Consider the following 15,923-nt stretch of genomic DNA (forward strand, 5'->3'; position numbering starts at 1 on the left):
GATCCATGCCTCTTATTACTCCAAGTAAACCTAGGTCCAGAAAATGGTATATCAAGTAGATGAGTATTAATCCTCCAGCTAGCAAAATCATTCCATCCCCGAATGAAATTCGTACCTCCTAGTTTATCACTAAGGGACTAAATTTGATTAAAATCCCCAATCAAAACACATTTAGGGTACAGATTAATTAACACTAAAAGTTGATTCCAAACTAACAATCTATATATCTTCGACAACCGGGGCACCGTAAAAGAAAAGCACATAGTAGATCATTTCACTAGATTCTTCAATTTTACAAAGTACAAAATGAGTTGAACTAACTACACAAGTGATGGGAAAGGAACTCCAACCAAAAACAACCAAACCACCACTTTATCCTACTGGTTCTAATCTACAACTAAAAGAAGGGTAATACAACTTCAGCTTATCAACTACACAACATACATTCATTTTAGTTTCTGAGAGAAACAAGAAAGTTGGACTATATGTACGCAAAAGCCAAAATATGTATGGTAATTTAGGAGTATTCGGTTCATTGATACCCCTACAGTTCCAAAGAACTGCCTTCATTTGTTGGAAGAAGGCATAGCTTCCGCATTAAGTGCAGCCAATGAAAACTTGTTTTTTGATTTTTTTGAGGGTGATACAGTACCAACATCATGAACACGTTTTTTGCCCCGTTCAATGAAACTAGTGCTAAGGTTAGGAAGGTTCAACTGAGTAGAAGCAACCAGAGCAGTAATATCATCAGCACTTTTATATCTCTTCTGAGACCAACTGGAGGTCGAGTAACCAAAGTAAGATTTTGTGTCATATGAACGAGCTCTAGTGAAGCTGAGTGGTTTCTTCCTCTTTTTTGACACAAGGTTTGAAGTTGTACTTTTTATAGAACCAAACTGAACAGTATTAGGAGCACTCACTTGATTTGGAGGTGAAACTGAATTAACCTCCTGCACTCCAATATATGTTCCTGCAACAAAATCCTGATAATCTGTTACAACAGGAGTGGTAGGGTCTGAACCCAGGCTCCATCCACTCAATGATGCATCAACAGAACAATTGCCTGGTATTTTAATTCTATGAGGTGGTTGAACATGAGTAGGACGCTTCATAAAGATTTCTGAAAAACCACGAGATGGAATATAAGATTTAGCACGATCTGAAATGCCAAATTTACCACCTGAAATAGCCTCAATGTTTCTCAGACCTTCCTGAGATTGCTGATTAAACTTTGTACTGTGACTATCTTCACCAAACAGACCAAAAGGAACAACATGTATTGTAGTAAAAGTATTATCTCTTAATATTTAGCTATCAATTTGGACGCAAATGAGTAAAATTCATGACCATTTCCATATATCCTAATTGCCCCCTCCACACAACAAAAAGCTCAGCACTGTTTGAATTTCATACTTCAACAAGAAATAAAATTGCAGGACAAAAAATAGGTTACTCTTCCTGTGTACTAAAACCAAAGAAGATCAAATCAAAATTCTACAGTTCAAATCCAAGATACTCCCATGACTATGAATATAGACCAATTCAGTTCATGATTTAACGAAATTTATTTTTGATTAGGTCATACAAATTGTTGCGAAATTAAAACAACATAATTAAAATTAGGAGAATATTAGGTCATAGAAATTGTTGAAGAAATTAAAACAACAGAATACCAACTATGGACTTACCACCAATTGCAGTTGCTTGAACCGAAGATGCCGGAGAGCCCAGATGAATTCGTCTTTCTCCCTCCACTTTTCTGCAACTTGAGGGTTGTACTTGAGGTTAGCGGTGTTAAATGGCGGTGGGAGTTGAAAAAGAACAGACAACCTTTTCCGATGTTACAGGCGGTGCGGTAGCAGGCGGTGCGGTGCGGTAGCCGGCGAAGGAGAGTCCTCAAACGATTGTTATAGGCGGTGCGGTGCGGTAGCCAGTGAAGGAGAGTCCTCAATCGATTGTTACAGGCGGTGCGGTGCGGTAGCCGGCGAAGGAGAGTCCTCAATCGATTGTTACAGGCGGTGCGGTGCGGTAGCCGGCGGTGCAGTAGCAGGCGGTGTAGAAGGGAGGATAAATTGGCTGTGGAGATTTGAAAACCTAGCTCTTTCTCTGGGTTCTTGTTTTTGGAATTCTAGATCTACCGTACATTGAGGAATGGTGGGTCGAGAAGATGATTGATGGAGTATGAAGGTTTCTAGCTAATTGCAGCAATCTCATTGCGCGGAAGTTGCGACTATTCTGAATTGCAGCAATCAATAAGGGCCGAAGTTGCAACTAATTTGCCTAATTGCAACTTGTACTGTATGTACGCGCTGCGAAATCTCATTTTTTTTAAAAAATTACCTTTTTGCAACTCGGGGTCAATAAAATCGGTGCAAGTAGCTCATTCAATTATTCACCCGCGTTGACCGAACCCATGTTGCAGCTTGTATGACTTGTGTGAGTTGTATTGATGAGTTGTAAATGACATTTTTTCTACTAGTGCGTCCTTCAACAAAGCCACCTGAACTATACGGGTTTATGTCAACATAACTTTGGTATGTTGTTTGGGTTGAAACTGGAACAAATTGAACTGCATTTGATGCCTCTCCTACTTCAAAATTCATCAGATTATCAGTTGCATTCTCTATCACATAAACACCTTGATCATCCTCAGAAATACTGCTGTCACTACTATCAGAATGCAAGGAAGGAGCTGTCATACGGAAACCTGGATTGACATTTTGCTGTATAGAGACCAAAGTAGGCAGGTTGTTGGTTCCTAGAGAACTAGTGTTTGGAATGGTGTGCCTGTGTGAGTCAAACCTCACTGGATAATGATAGTTCTCAAGAGTTAGAGGGTCATAATCATCAGCAAAAACATCTTCATTCCGTAGCTCAGTGCGAATTCCATTATCAGTGGAATTGTCTGCTGCACTAACATAATTTTCAGAAGCAGAACTATCATTCGTATCATCCTCTGATGTATCAGACATAACATGAACAAATTCACCCTCAATTGGATCATTCGGTATTTCTCCAAAATGAGCATTATTCATCCCATCCCCAATTTATTTTGGCCAGGTTCATTTGGGTGATTTATATCTCCATTTTGATAAATATTGTTTGGCAAATCACCCCCACCTCCGTCATTGTTATCATCATTATCATCCGAAGAACCCCCATGGCCTTCATTATCATCACCAACTTCAGGTTCCTGATCATCAGAACCTTCCCCTTCCTCTAACTCAGCTTCTAACCCAAGTAATAACAAATCAACTCGCACATTCCTATTCCTATATTTATCAGGAAGCCCTTCTATCATGTTCGTGTATAATGGAGATTCCATTGGACCATGAACAACAGTTAAACCAGCAGCCTCAAAACCATCCATTTTATCAGTAATTAAACGAAAAGCATGGTATGCAGAGAAATCACAATTACACATATAATGCCCTACTATCCCACACTTCTTGCGGAACTTATATGCTCCTTCATAGAAAATATAAACCCAAACAATATGATCCCCAGGTACAGGAATAAAACAGCCAGGAATTAGAGGTTTTGATAAATCTAACCATACCTTTGCTCTGAATTCTGGAATTGTGGGAAGAATATTGTCATCCTGTTCCAACAGCTCAACAAGGCCATTAAGACTAAAACACTTCAAAGCCCATTCATGATCAAGCAATCCCAGAGGTAACCCAACAACACGATTACTCTCAAGAATCAAGATGGTGATTGGGTTGAAGGTCAAGATCAGGTGAAGGGTCTTCTGGTTGACTCTCTAAAAGAAACTTTTCATTCCAATGATGGAGTTCTTCAAAACGAAGACCTCGATATGGTTATTCGAGAATTAGGTGTCCCTCAAATCTCACAGGAATAGATTTCTAGGCTTGACAGACCCTTTACGGATGGAGATATTAGGTCAGCGATGTTTTCCTTAGGAAATTCGAAATCACCAGGTCCAGACGGATTTACAGCGGCATTTTTTATACTATATTGGGATAAGGTCGGAAGATCGGTTTATGATGCAGTCAAGAGTTTCTTCAATTCTGGGTATTTACTGAAAGAATGAAACCATTCTATTTTGGTTATGATTCCAAAAAAAGATATCCCAGAAGAAGTAGGCCATTTGAGGCCGATCAGCCTTTGCAACACAATTTATAAATGCGCATCGATGTGCATGGATACAAGAATGAAGCCTATTCTTCCTTCAATTATTTCACCAGCGCAACATGCTTTCATTTCGGGAAGATTCATATCAGACAATATACTGGTGAGTCATGAAATTATTGATAAGATTAATCATCGCAGGAAAGGTTCTGGTTACCTTGCCACATTAAAGATTGACATGACTAAGGCATACGATAAAGTTCATTGGGTTTTCTTGTTGAAAATTTTAAGGGCATATGGGTTTCCGTCACATTGGATTCAGTTAGTACACCAGTGTATCTCTACCGTTTCTTACAAGGTGCTAATCAATGGAGATACGTCTGAACAGTTTAAACCTAATTGTGGCATACGTCAGGGTGATCCTTTGTCCCCATTTCTGTTTCTGTTCTGCATGGATTTTTTGTCTCGAATGCTACAAATGGGAACCGATCTAAATCAATTCCAAGGGATAAGTATCACAAGGGGTTGCCCTCAAGTGTCTCACTTGTTTTTGGCCGACGACGCCCTTTTGTTTTTCAAAGCTACTGAGGCAAGTTGCATTCAGGTTAAATTTATTATTGGTAGGTTTTGTGCAATTTTGGGTCAGCAACTGAATCTTCAAAAATGTCATTTTAAAGTAAGCCCAAATACACCTCAAGGGATTAGGCAGCAGTTCAAGCTTATTCTCCAGATGGACTTAGTTCCTTCTCGGTCAACTGACCTGGGAGTTCCTATTGATTTGGTAGGTACAAAGCATTCAAATTTCCAATTCCTTGTGGATAAGATTGCAACCAAAATTAATGCGTGGATTTCAGTTCCCCAATCTCAATCTCAGAAGCTAATTTTAATTAATATAGTCCTCATTTCTATGGCTTCTCGTGTTCTTTCATGTATGGAAGTTCCTGCCTTGATCGTGAATAAAGTTGATTCGTTGTTAGTTCAGTTCTTCTAGGCTAATAAAGGTAAATCAGGAATGCATTGGGTTAACAAGTATACTGTTCAACTTCCTAAAGGTATGGGAGGACTGGGAATTATGGGAATGGCTTCATTAAATAAACCCTTTTAATGAAGCAAGCATGGCGTTTGTTTAACAATCCACAATGTATATTAGCAAGGATTTGTGGAAGTACATCCCCCCCCCTTTGCAAACAGGGGTACCTGCTCAGGTAGTGGGCAATGGGTTTTCTTGGGGTATGCGAGGACTCTATAGGGCAAGTAATTTTTTCCTTAAAGGATGTATCTGGAAAGTTGGTAATGGTCACCGGATAAGAGCAGGGAATGATAGGTGGGTTCGAGGGAAGGTTCCAGTGTTTAAAGCTGACATTTGTCTCCAAGAAGCATCGAATTAGAAGGTTAACCATTTTATTGATCCATCTGGTACAATTTGGAATCATGCTCGGATCAAAGCTAGTTTTAAGTTTGAAGATGCTCGCCACATTGTGAGTATGGAACTTCCTACCCTGGACCGTCAGGATTTCATGTACTGGAGCTATCACAAGTCTGGTAAGTTCACGGTTAAATCTGCTTATGCAATGTTAGCACAAGAAGATATGTCGATCAGCTATAACAGAGCTCCCTCGGATTTCTATAAAAATCTATGGTCTCTTAATATTCCACTAAAATGGAAATTATTTATATGGAAACTTCTCCATAATGGAATCGCGACCAAATCCAACCTACATTCTAGAGGTATTCAAATGGCGGATGATTGTGATTTTGTGCGAATGGAGAAGAAAATATTCAGCACATCTTTCGTTTATGTACGATAGCGCAACAAGCTTAGAGGGATAGATTTCTTGCAATCCATTCAGAATTCAATGAAACCATTTCCTTTGAGGATTGGTTTCTGAGCTATATCCTGCTTTTTCAACGTCATGATGGAAAAAACAGTGCTAGAAGTATTTATTTTATTAGTACTTTATGGGCACTCTGGTTGTCCAGGAAAAACCGTGTCTCCAGGAGTGAAATAACTTCAGCAGCCTCTGTGTTTGCTTTAATCAAGGATGGTATGGATATGCAGAAAGTTTTAATTAGTAACATCGGTACTTCACTGCAGTTCCTACATCCACCTGAAGTTGATCCAGATGTTCCGCCGGGTTTTTCAGAGCAATTCTTTCCACTGAGAGTATCGAGAATTTCCCAGGACTTATACAGGTGGACGGCTCTTGGCATAAGAGTAATCACAATGCAGGAATGAGATGGTTTTGGGAGAATAGTTTGAGGACTGATGAATTGCTTATGGGGGGGAGCATCCTCGGGTATTGCAGAATCGTCTTTACAAGCTGAGGCTCTAGCCTGTCTCTATGGTATGAGATGGGCTCATCAGGCTAATATGGTAAGTGTCACAATTCTTACAAACTCCTTGCAGCTAGTGACAATGCTTGTAAAGGAAGCCTCTCAGGATATGCAGATACAATGGACCTTGGAAGAAATCAGGAACCTAGGTAAGACTTTCTCCTGGTGCAGCATTCTCAAGGTGGACCGTGTTAGGGTGACAAAGGCGCACGATCTTGTAACTGGAGCTGCGAAAGTAATTTGCTTTGTTCATTTTCCATAGTTTGTTTTGTTTAGTTAGCACTTGTCAATAAAAAAAATAATAATAAAAAGACATATGTAATGTGGAGTACTCTATAAATCAATGTAAAAAGATTTTGACACACATGATAAGGAGAGGTAAAAAATAAAATAAAAATCAAGTACAAAAATACTCTTTAACAACAGTCAACCATGGGGAAGTATAAGTCACAAGTGACTTGTGTCCATATGGACACAAGTGGGATTAAAATAATATAAAATGAAAAATAAAAAAAAGAAAAGTAAATAACTAGTAACGGAGCCCGTTAGGGAAGAAGGGGGGTAAGAAAAGGGGGCATAACAAATTGAAGAGAGAGAAACACCTCCTTCCTCAATATTTCTGAAGAACAAGATAGAAAAATGCCTCATCATCTCCTCACCATTTCTGCAGAAAATCAATTCTTCAAGGTAAGGTCTCATCCCTATTAATTTTTTGTTGTTTTTACAAATTTAGTTATGTGTTAACATTTAGGGTAAACAAAAATTGGAATCATAATTGTTGAAATTGGGATGAGAATTGTGAACATTCGTAATTTATTGTTATTGATTATTGAAATTAGAATCATAATTTATGCTTAAGTATGACAATTTCCGCGTTTAAGCTTATTTGGTGTTGAAAATGGTGGCAAATGGGGGGGTTTTTATTGAAATTTTGGCTTAGGTTTTTGTAGATTGGATATGTTACTTTCAATTTGTTTAAATAAGAATTCAGAAAGATAATCCACCATATCATAGATAATTGTTATTATCTAGGCTTTGCTCTGTTAATGTTTGGTACTGAAACGTTATGCATTAGTACTAGCAAATGGTGTATTGGTATTGTATATATGCGAAAAAGCATGGATTTGATTTGGTAAATTATTGCAACTCGGCTCTGTTCTTCTTTGCTTTTGTGTTGATACTGAAACTTTATGCATTAGTACTAGCAAATGGTGTATTTGGTATTGTATATATGCGAAAAAAACAAGGATTTGATTTGGTAAATTATTGCAACTCAGCTCTGTTCTGCTTTGCTTTTGTATTGGTACTGAAACGTTATGCATTAGTACTAGCAAATAGTGTATTGGTGTTGTATATATGCGAAAAAACATGGATTTGATTTGGTAAATTATTGCAACTCAGCTCTGTTCTGCTTTGCTTTTGTATTGGTACTGAAACGTTATGCATTAGTACTAGAAAATGGTGTATTAGTATTGCATATATGCGAAAAAACATGGATTTGATTTTTGTAAATCATTGCAAGTCAGCTCTACTCTGCTCTGCTTTGCTTATGTATTAGTACTAAAACGTTATGCATTAGTACTATATAATGGTGTATTGGCATTCAATATATGCGAAAAAACATGGACTTGATTTTGTAAAATATGGCTAATGGTTGTTTACCTTGAGTTTATACATGTGATTATGTTTATACATATTGTTTGTTTGAATACGTTTCTTCTTTAACTTGTCATTTTTTTGGAACCAGGAAAAGAGAGACGGTTTCTTATACTCCTCGAATTGACATGATGACCTTTCTTGTTCATGGTTTATTATCTCGTCCTCCATCGGAGTGGACATTATGGTGTTTGTGACGTTTATTACCATGTTGTATGGCTGGATTATCCTTTTTGGTACCCTTATTTTATTCTCGCTTTTGGATTCTCCTTTTTTGGGAACTTTATATTGTATTTTTATTAAGTGTTATGACGTTTGATATTATTGTCTTTTTTATTAAGTGTTATGACGTTTGATATTATTGTATTTTTATTAAGTGTTATGACGTTTGATATAATAAGCCTTGAATTTAACAGTAATCAATATTGTATTCTCTAAATTATTGGTTTCGGATTCTCCCTTTCATGGACAAATGATTCAAATAACTATAGGAGTAATCACATAATGTTGTCAATTCTCCCTCACATGTTGTCAAAACCTCTGAACGTGACTCTTTAACTCATTCAACTTGGTATACTATATTGTGTTGATACTTACTATAAAGGAAATAATAAATTTACATGAATAAAAGGGGATCAATCAGTACATTTGAGAATCATAATAGTACCAAATTTTGTTGTATTGGTACGTATTGTTAAGGGCTTATCACACAATTGGAAATAAATATTGGTAATATTAAATGTGTGACATTAGAAAAGGTTAATATTGATATAAGAATATAACAATAAAACACGATAATAATTAAAAGTTATAACATCCTCCTCCTTCAATAAGATAATCCCGTATTGAACTACTAACATTTTATATTTTTGTATGATCATAGGTTACATTAATTTATTAGCTTATGTTCAATTTGGTTTCACATTCAATATCTTAATTGTATCTCATGTGTAATTTATTTGATAACCATATGTTACATTTAATTTATTTGGTACACATGGTTCAATCTCATATGAATTTCATAAAATCATATATGTGTTTTATAAAATGATTCACTTAATATAATTTGTATTTAGATAATTATTACTATTATTCACACTCAAATAGTCATATGTTTCTATGTGAATTTGACCCATTGGCAATTGAACCGAACAACTTTACCTCTAGACCCATTGGCCATTGAACACCTATTGTATTGGTACTTGTTTTTGTAGCAAATGATACATTTACATAGGAAAATGAACCCTTGAAAACTGAGTTGGGACCCTTTAGGACGGGAAATGTACCCTCTTTTGTTGTATTTGCATTTATTTTTTTATAAACAGTATAATAACATTGTTATGTAGCAATAGGTTATGTATAATTGTAATACCCCGAAATTTTTAAACTCGATTTATTAAAATTAAATATATTTATTAGCTTGATTTCGTTTTAAATGAATTACGAATAATCGAATTTCGATATTTTAAGCGTTTTTACGATTTATTTTAACGATAAATTTATAAACGAAAAATTATTTATTTTTCGAATTATTTTAGCTAAACATTTCTATTTTTAGTAGTTTCCATAAATGGCTGAATTTTGGCCTAATCTTGTGAAATTGCCCTTAAAAGAGTCAAAATTCCCTTTTCTCTTTTCCTGCTTGCTTTCCACGTACAAATGAGTGGAGAATTTTTCTTCCTCCTCCTCTTCCCTAAAAACCAGTTCTATTCATTGCAAAGTCCCAATTGCTTTTCTTTTCTTCAATTACAAAATTCAGTTCAATTCTGAAATTCAACATCAAAAATCAAACCAAAAACCAAGTTCACTTCCCTTTTTGTTTCTCTTTGAATCGAACCACCACCAATGCTCAACCACCACTGTCGCAGCCGCCCAACACCACCACCAACCACCTCTGACTACCACCCCTACCACCGTCGACCCCCTCCAGCACAACCACATGCCCCACCGTCTCCCCTCTCCTCTCCCACGAATCCCCTGCTCCCTCCCCTGTATCTTTTTCTCTTTCCTTGCTCGCACCACCACACCGCAACCAACTCACCACCTTCTAAACCCAATACCGCCCCAAAATCCACGGCGAGCCGCCCTTGTCTTCACCCAAAACTGACCGAAAAACCAACCCCAAACTCCCCTGCTTTTCTCTTCCTTGTTCGCACCCCTTCCTCCTCCCTTTACTGTTATGCCGCCGCCAACCACCAATCCCCACCGTCACCATCACCGTCTAAATATCCGGCGAAGCTCAACCCAGCCACCACCCTTCGGGATCCCCTGTGCCGTGCACCCCCCTCCCCTGCTTCCAATTCGTGCCCCCTTTCCTTTTCTCAAAAATCCAAAACTAAGGTTTCTAAGTTAAACTCAAAATTTAAAGTTGGGCCAAACCATTTTGGGCCTTGGGTAAGACCAGATCTGAATTTTCAGATTTTTAATTTGGCCATAGTTATGTTTTAATAAGTTTTTATAATCTAATTAATTACTAATGAAATTGTTTATTATAATATTATTATTTTTCAAGTAGAAAAATATGTATATATTTAATTTCCGGTTTACTAAAAATTCACTACCTTGAATTAATAAAAATGAAATTTAAATAATATTTCCATGAAAACTTGATTTATAAAATATATATGTATTTCGATTGAAAATTCGAATAATAATAATATTTCGTTAAATTTCGAAATTATATTTTATTAAAATTCGTTATTTATAAATTCGTTACTTATAAAATTTATGATTTTATAAAACATCGATTTAAAATTATTTATCGACCTAGTACTAATTAAATGATTTATTATTTTGAAAGAAATTGGACTCGGAGCTCAGGACGAACGAACCAACGAAAATCCTTAGCAAAATCGCGGAAGTGAGGTAACGGCTATTGCTAGTACCCGCAATCCCCTTATAAATATGATTTATGAAATTATGACGTTATGATTGAATTTATGAATTAAATGTTTTGATGTGTTTTATGGATTGTGGGATGAAATATGATTTGTTTGAATTGTTTATTATAATATGATTTGATTGAGTTTTCTCATAAAATTATGTTTATGCAATGCTTTGAAAGAAATAATATGTTTATTGATCCCAGGATCAAAATGATGTTTTATGAGCTAAATGAGTTATGTTATTTCGAACTGAAATACAAGCCAAGGCTTGGTAAAATTATACAAAACATGATAAATGAAAGTGAAAGACCTGGTTTGTCTGGCGGTATATAAACTACCATCTTCCTATCTATCGGTCATGAATGCACCACGGACACCTGTCCACCCATGGATTACGAGCCCAGGCTCCCATGGTTTATGAGCCCAGGCTCAGGGCCCAGGCCCCATGTTACGATGAGCCCAGGCTCTTATGGGCCCAGGCCCAGTGGAGAATTCCTTCACGGTTCGTACTTGCCGACAACTAGCATGTTAAATTGCAAAGTTTATGAATGAATTGAATATGATGTTTTATTAAATGTTTTACTTATTCTATTCTCCCTGTGTTATTAAATAAAATGAATTGAAATGAATTTACGCTGCTAGAATAGTTCGTTACTGAGTCTTCGGCTCACCGTTTTGTTTTCCGTTTTAGGTACTGCGGGGAATGATGGACACGAGTAGTGGCGAGGAGTTTCACTTTAATATTATCCACCTAGTTTATGTTTACGGTTCTAATAGTTTAATAAGTTTTAATTAAAGACTTTTAGTAAGTTATGCACTTTTATTTTGATAATATAAAGGATTATATATATATTTTGGAGTATTTAAAGGCTTATGATTGATGGTTGCCTTGTAATTTCCGAAAAGGAAGTTACGGCAGGTAATGTCCCGACCAATTAGGTTAATTCCGCTGCTAATTATGTGTTAATTATTGAATTAGAGGTCGGGGCGTTACAGTTTGGTATCAGAGCCAAGGTTCTGGACCATAAGTGCTAAACCTTACTGGTTTTGCACGTAATAGAATTCATTAGGCTTTAAGAAAAGAGTTTTAAGGAATTGGTTACAAAGGAATATTCTAAAATCATGTTAAGTTAAAATGAATATGAGTGTGAGTGTAGGAACGGGATGAACGGGTTTATTTTCTATGATTTATTTGCTTTCATTTGTTGAGACATGTTATGTTGAATGTTGTCTGTCGAGGTATGAATGATGTCACCAAGGGCTCGCAACGAGCAATCCGTTCATAATGATTATGCCATATCGATGCAATTATGAGTGTTTTCTTTCCTAGTGATTGTGAATTAGAAATTGTCCTATGATGTTAGAGAAAGTTGAGTTTTAGTATCCCTTGACCTATCTAGATCTGATGTAATTTTGGGAATAAGTTGGTTGAATATGAAGCTAACACTAATTTTTTGAGGTATAGTGTGACCAAAATGCCAAATGAGGATAGGATTGCATTCCATAAGTTAGTAAGAAAACCAACGATGCAAATTGTCACTGCTTTGAAAGCTCCGGTGGTGAATTTTTCTAGTTATCCTTGTAGTGTTTTCGATCACCACTCACTGACACAACTATCGTTTATGAATATATTTCCCTGAAAAGAAACCTAGTATGCCTCCACAGAGAGAATTAAACTTTAGCATTAAAGTAATCACAAGATCCACCCCTATTCCTAAAGCACCTATAGAATGACATCAACTGAGTTGCAAAGAATTGAAGAATCAATTAGATGATTTACTTGGATAAGGGTATATTCAACTGAGTACATCACTTTTGGGGAGCCCTGTCATATTTATGAGGAAAAATGATGAAACATTGAGGTTATGCATAGATTATAGAAAGTTGGACAAGAATAAATATCCTTTATCCCGCATTGATGATTTGTTTGACTAACTTCAAGGTGCAAAAGTGTTTTCAAAAATAGATTTGAGGTCTAGATACCATCAACTTTACAATAAAGTTGAGGATATTCCAAGGACAACCTTTAGAACCAACTATGGTTACCACGAGTTCGTTGTAATACCTTTTGGGTTAACTAATGCATCAGCTGTATTTATGGATTTAACGAACCGCATTTTTTTTAAACCATACCTTGATAAGTTTGTAGTTGTTTCCATTGATGACATTTTGGGTATATTCTAAGAGTAATGAGAAGCACAAGGAGCATCTGAGGAAAGTGTTAGATATGTTAATTGAAAATCAATTATGTGCTAAGTTGTCAAAGTGTAAATTCTGGCTTAAGGAAATATCGTTTTGAGGTCATATCATTTCTGAGAAAGGTGTATCTGTTGATCATGAGAAAGTAAAAGCAATCGTGGAATACCCTAGACCAACCAATGTTCCTGAAGTATGAAATTTTATGGGTTTAGCTGAAGATTATCGAAGATTTATTTAAGATTTCTCTAAGGTTGCCTTACCCACAATCCGATTTGTTAGGAAGAATATCAAATTTATGGGGAATGATGATTGTGAATCTGCAATTTGAGAACTTAAGAGATGAAGGAAATAATGCCCTTGGTCTAAGTATGCATTCTATGTTAAGTCTAATAAATGCGGTTCAGTATTAATTAACAAGTTAATAATTCAGTGAGATCAAGTGAGCTGAATGCCTAGCTAGAGGCCGCTTCAGTTCAAGTGGAATTAATGATATTAATCCACAGCTTACTCTTGACTGAACCCGTAGGGTCACACAAATAGTACGTAAACGGATCAAGTATTTAATGGCATTAAATACTCCATCTATGAATATTCGGAACCGACGGATCTTGGTTTCAGTGGGAGCTAAGATCGTCACAGGCAAGAAATGAATACTCCGGAAACGATGATATTGCCGGAAACGGAAATATGGATCGTATCGGAAATATAAATATTATCCAAGTCGTAGATGTTGCCGGAAACGGAAACATTGTACGTATCGGAAAATATTATCGGAAATGGAAATATTGCCGGAAACGGAAATATTGTCAGAATCGGAAATATTACCGGAATCGGAAAATAATTCCGGAAACGGAAATATTAAATATTTGTTCGAAACGGAAATTAATTCCGGAATCGGAAATATTAAATATTGTTCGTATCGGAAATGAATTCCGGAATCGGAAAATTTAATCGGAAGCGCATCGTACGAATAAGCATCGGACGAGGCCTGCCGGACGAGGCCCAGCACGAAGCCAGGCCATCGCCCAGCAAGCCAAGCGCGCCGCACAAACAGCCACGCCAGGCCCAGCGCAAGGCCAGGCCCAGCAGGCTGCGCAGCGCGCGCAGCGCGCAGCGCGCGCGGGCGCTGCGTGGGCTGCTGCTCGCGCGCACGCATGGGGGCCCATCGTGGCTGTCGTGCGTGTGTGTGCAAGTGTTTGTGTTCGTGCACGTTTCCTAAAACATGCAGAGTTCGGTTAATGATTAAATTCCTAATTCTATTTGATAAATTAATTAAATTAGAGTTCTTGTAGGATTCTAGGTTTAATTAATTTGTATCTGAATAGGATTTCGATTCCCTTTCCATACCCCTATAAATATGAGGCTAGGGATCACAATTTATAACAAGTTTCAAAGTATTCAAAAGTGAGTTTTTTGAGAGAAAATTAAAACACACATCTTGCTCATAAAAGTGCCGAAATTTTCTAGTACCTTAAGGGCGATTCTAGTTGGTCAATCTTAAGGCGGATCCGGACGTGCTGTGGACTATCTACGGAGGGACGACACTTGGAGTCCTAAAGACTTGTTCTTGTTCGGTTCGGGCGCAGCTAGGGAGGGCACGCAACAAAGAGTATGCATCTAAATTATGCTATATGATTATGTGTAAATAATATGTTGTCCTGGGTTAATGGTTGTTTCCGCATGATCTATGTAATGTCATATGTATCATAACCTAACAGTGGTATCAGAGCCCCTTATTATTTTCATAATCTAAATTGCATGAACATGGTTAAATATTACAAATTTGCAATAATTAAAAGGGGTGATTAATTTTCGTAATTGTTAATTAATTGCAAATTGCGTTTATTTAATTATACGTACGCAGTTTTTCGGCAGTTTCTTCGTTACTCATCCAAATTGAGTGATTTTTGTGTCAATTCCGCATGTAAAAGGCATTCTAAAATTTTGACAAAAATAGTGTTTTTCTGCCGAACCCAGAATTCTCAAATTCGAAGCCTAACTATGACTTTTCGAAGGTTTTAGTTTTTCGAATGCAAAATTTCGTAAATTTAAGATGTTAAATTAAATATTTGCGATTCTTGTTGATAAATCTTGAATTTTTGATTGACCTACTGCATATGTTTAACAAGTTTGAATGCCTAGTCTTGTTAATTATGCAATCTAATTTGTAATTATGATTAATTTGTTGAAAATTAGAATAATTTAGAATTAATTTGATTTTCATAATTAATTGTAATTTAATTAGAAACCTATGATTAAAAACCACCATAAAAATTGTAAATTTATGATAAATTTTAAATTTTTATGACCTAGACTTGAATCCATAACAATCGGAAATCAATTGGAGAATAAATTTTCGATTTTTCGCCCTAAAATTATGAAATTAATATTATTTATTAATTTGTCATTAATTTTAAATATAAATTTTAAATTTTTATGCGATTCGTTCATAAAACTTGCACGCACGAAGCAATGGACGCTTCGTGTTACCCTTAAGGGGTGTTGTATAATGCGGGCATGCGACGACGAGCAAGGGAGCTCGTCGCCCATGCGGCACGAATGTAATGAGCAAGGGCGTAGTGCACGAGCACAAGGCAGCAGCCCTGCCTTGTGTCGTGTGCCACGAGCAATGGACGAATGGGCATGGGCGAAGGGCGAGCCAAGGCAGTCGCGTGTGGGCAGCAAGCGAGCTGCGCCACAACGTGCGCTGCCTCGCACAAGAGCGCGCAGCCTCGCGCGCAGCGAGCGCAAGCTCGC

At 36.9% G+C, this 15,923-nt stretch overlaps 1 protein-coding gene across 1 annotated transcript; it reads right to left on the reverse strand.

Annotated features, from left to right (window-relative positions):
- Positions 1 to 247: 247 nt before the first annotated feature.
- LOC130467154 (uncharacterized) lies at positions 248 to 2,273 on the reverse strand. Its single transcript, XM_056835590.1, has 2 exons — positions 1,689 to 2,273; positions 248 to 1,120 (listed from the first exon to the last, which is right to left on the reverse strand). Exon 2 carries the CDS (start codon positions 1,110 to 1,112, stop codon positions 567 to 569), a length of 546 nt encoding a protein of 181 aa, XP_056691568.1. The 5' UTR covers positions 1,113 to 1,120; positions 1,689 to 2,273; the 3' UTR covers positions 248 to 566.
- Between the last annotated feature and the right edge of the window lie 13,650 nt (positions 2,274 to 15,923).

The sequence above is a fragment of the Spinacia oleracea genome, chromosome 2 (genome assembly GCF_020520425.1).
Source record: "Spinacia oleracea cultivar Varoflay chromosome 2, BTI_SOV_V1, whole genome shotgun sequence".
Classification (NCBI taxonomy): Eukaryota; Viridiplantae; Streptophyta; class Magnoliopsida; order Caryophyllales; family Amaranthaceae; genus Spinacia; species Spinacia oleracea.

What these genes read in the sequence shown, in the direction of transcription:
- LOC130467154 (XM_056835590.1), bottom strand. Translation starts at nt 1,112, where the DNA reads ATGAAGCGTCCTACTCATGTTCAACCACCTCATAGAATTAAAATACCA.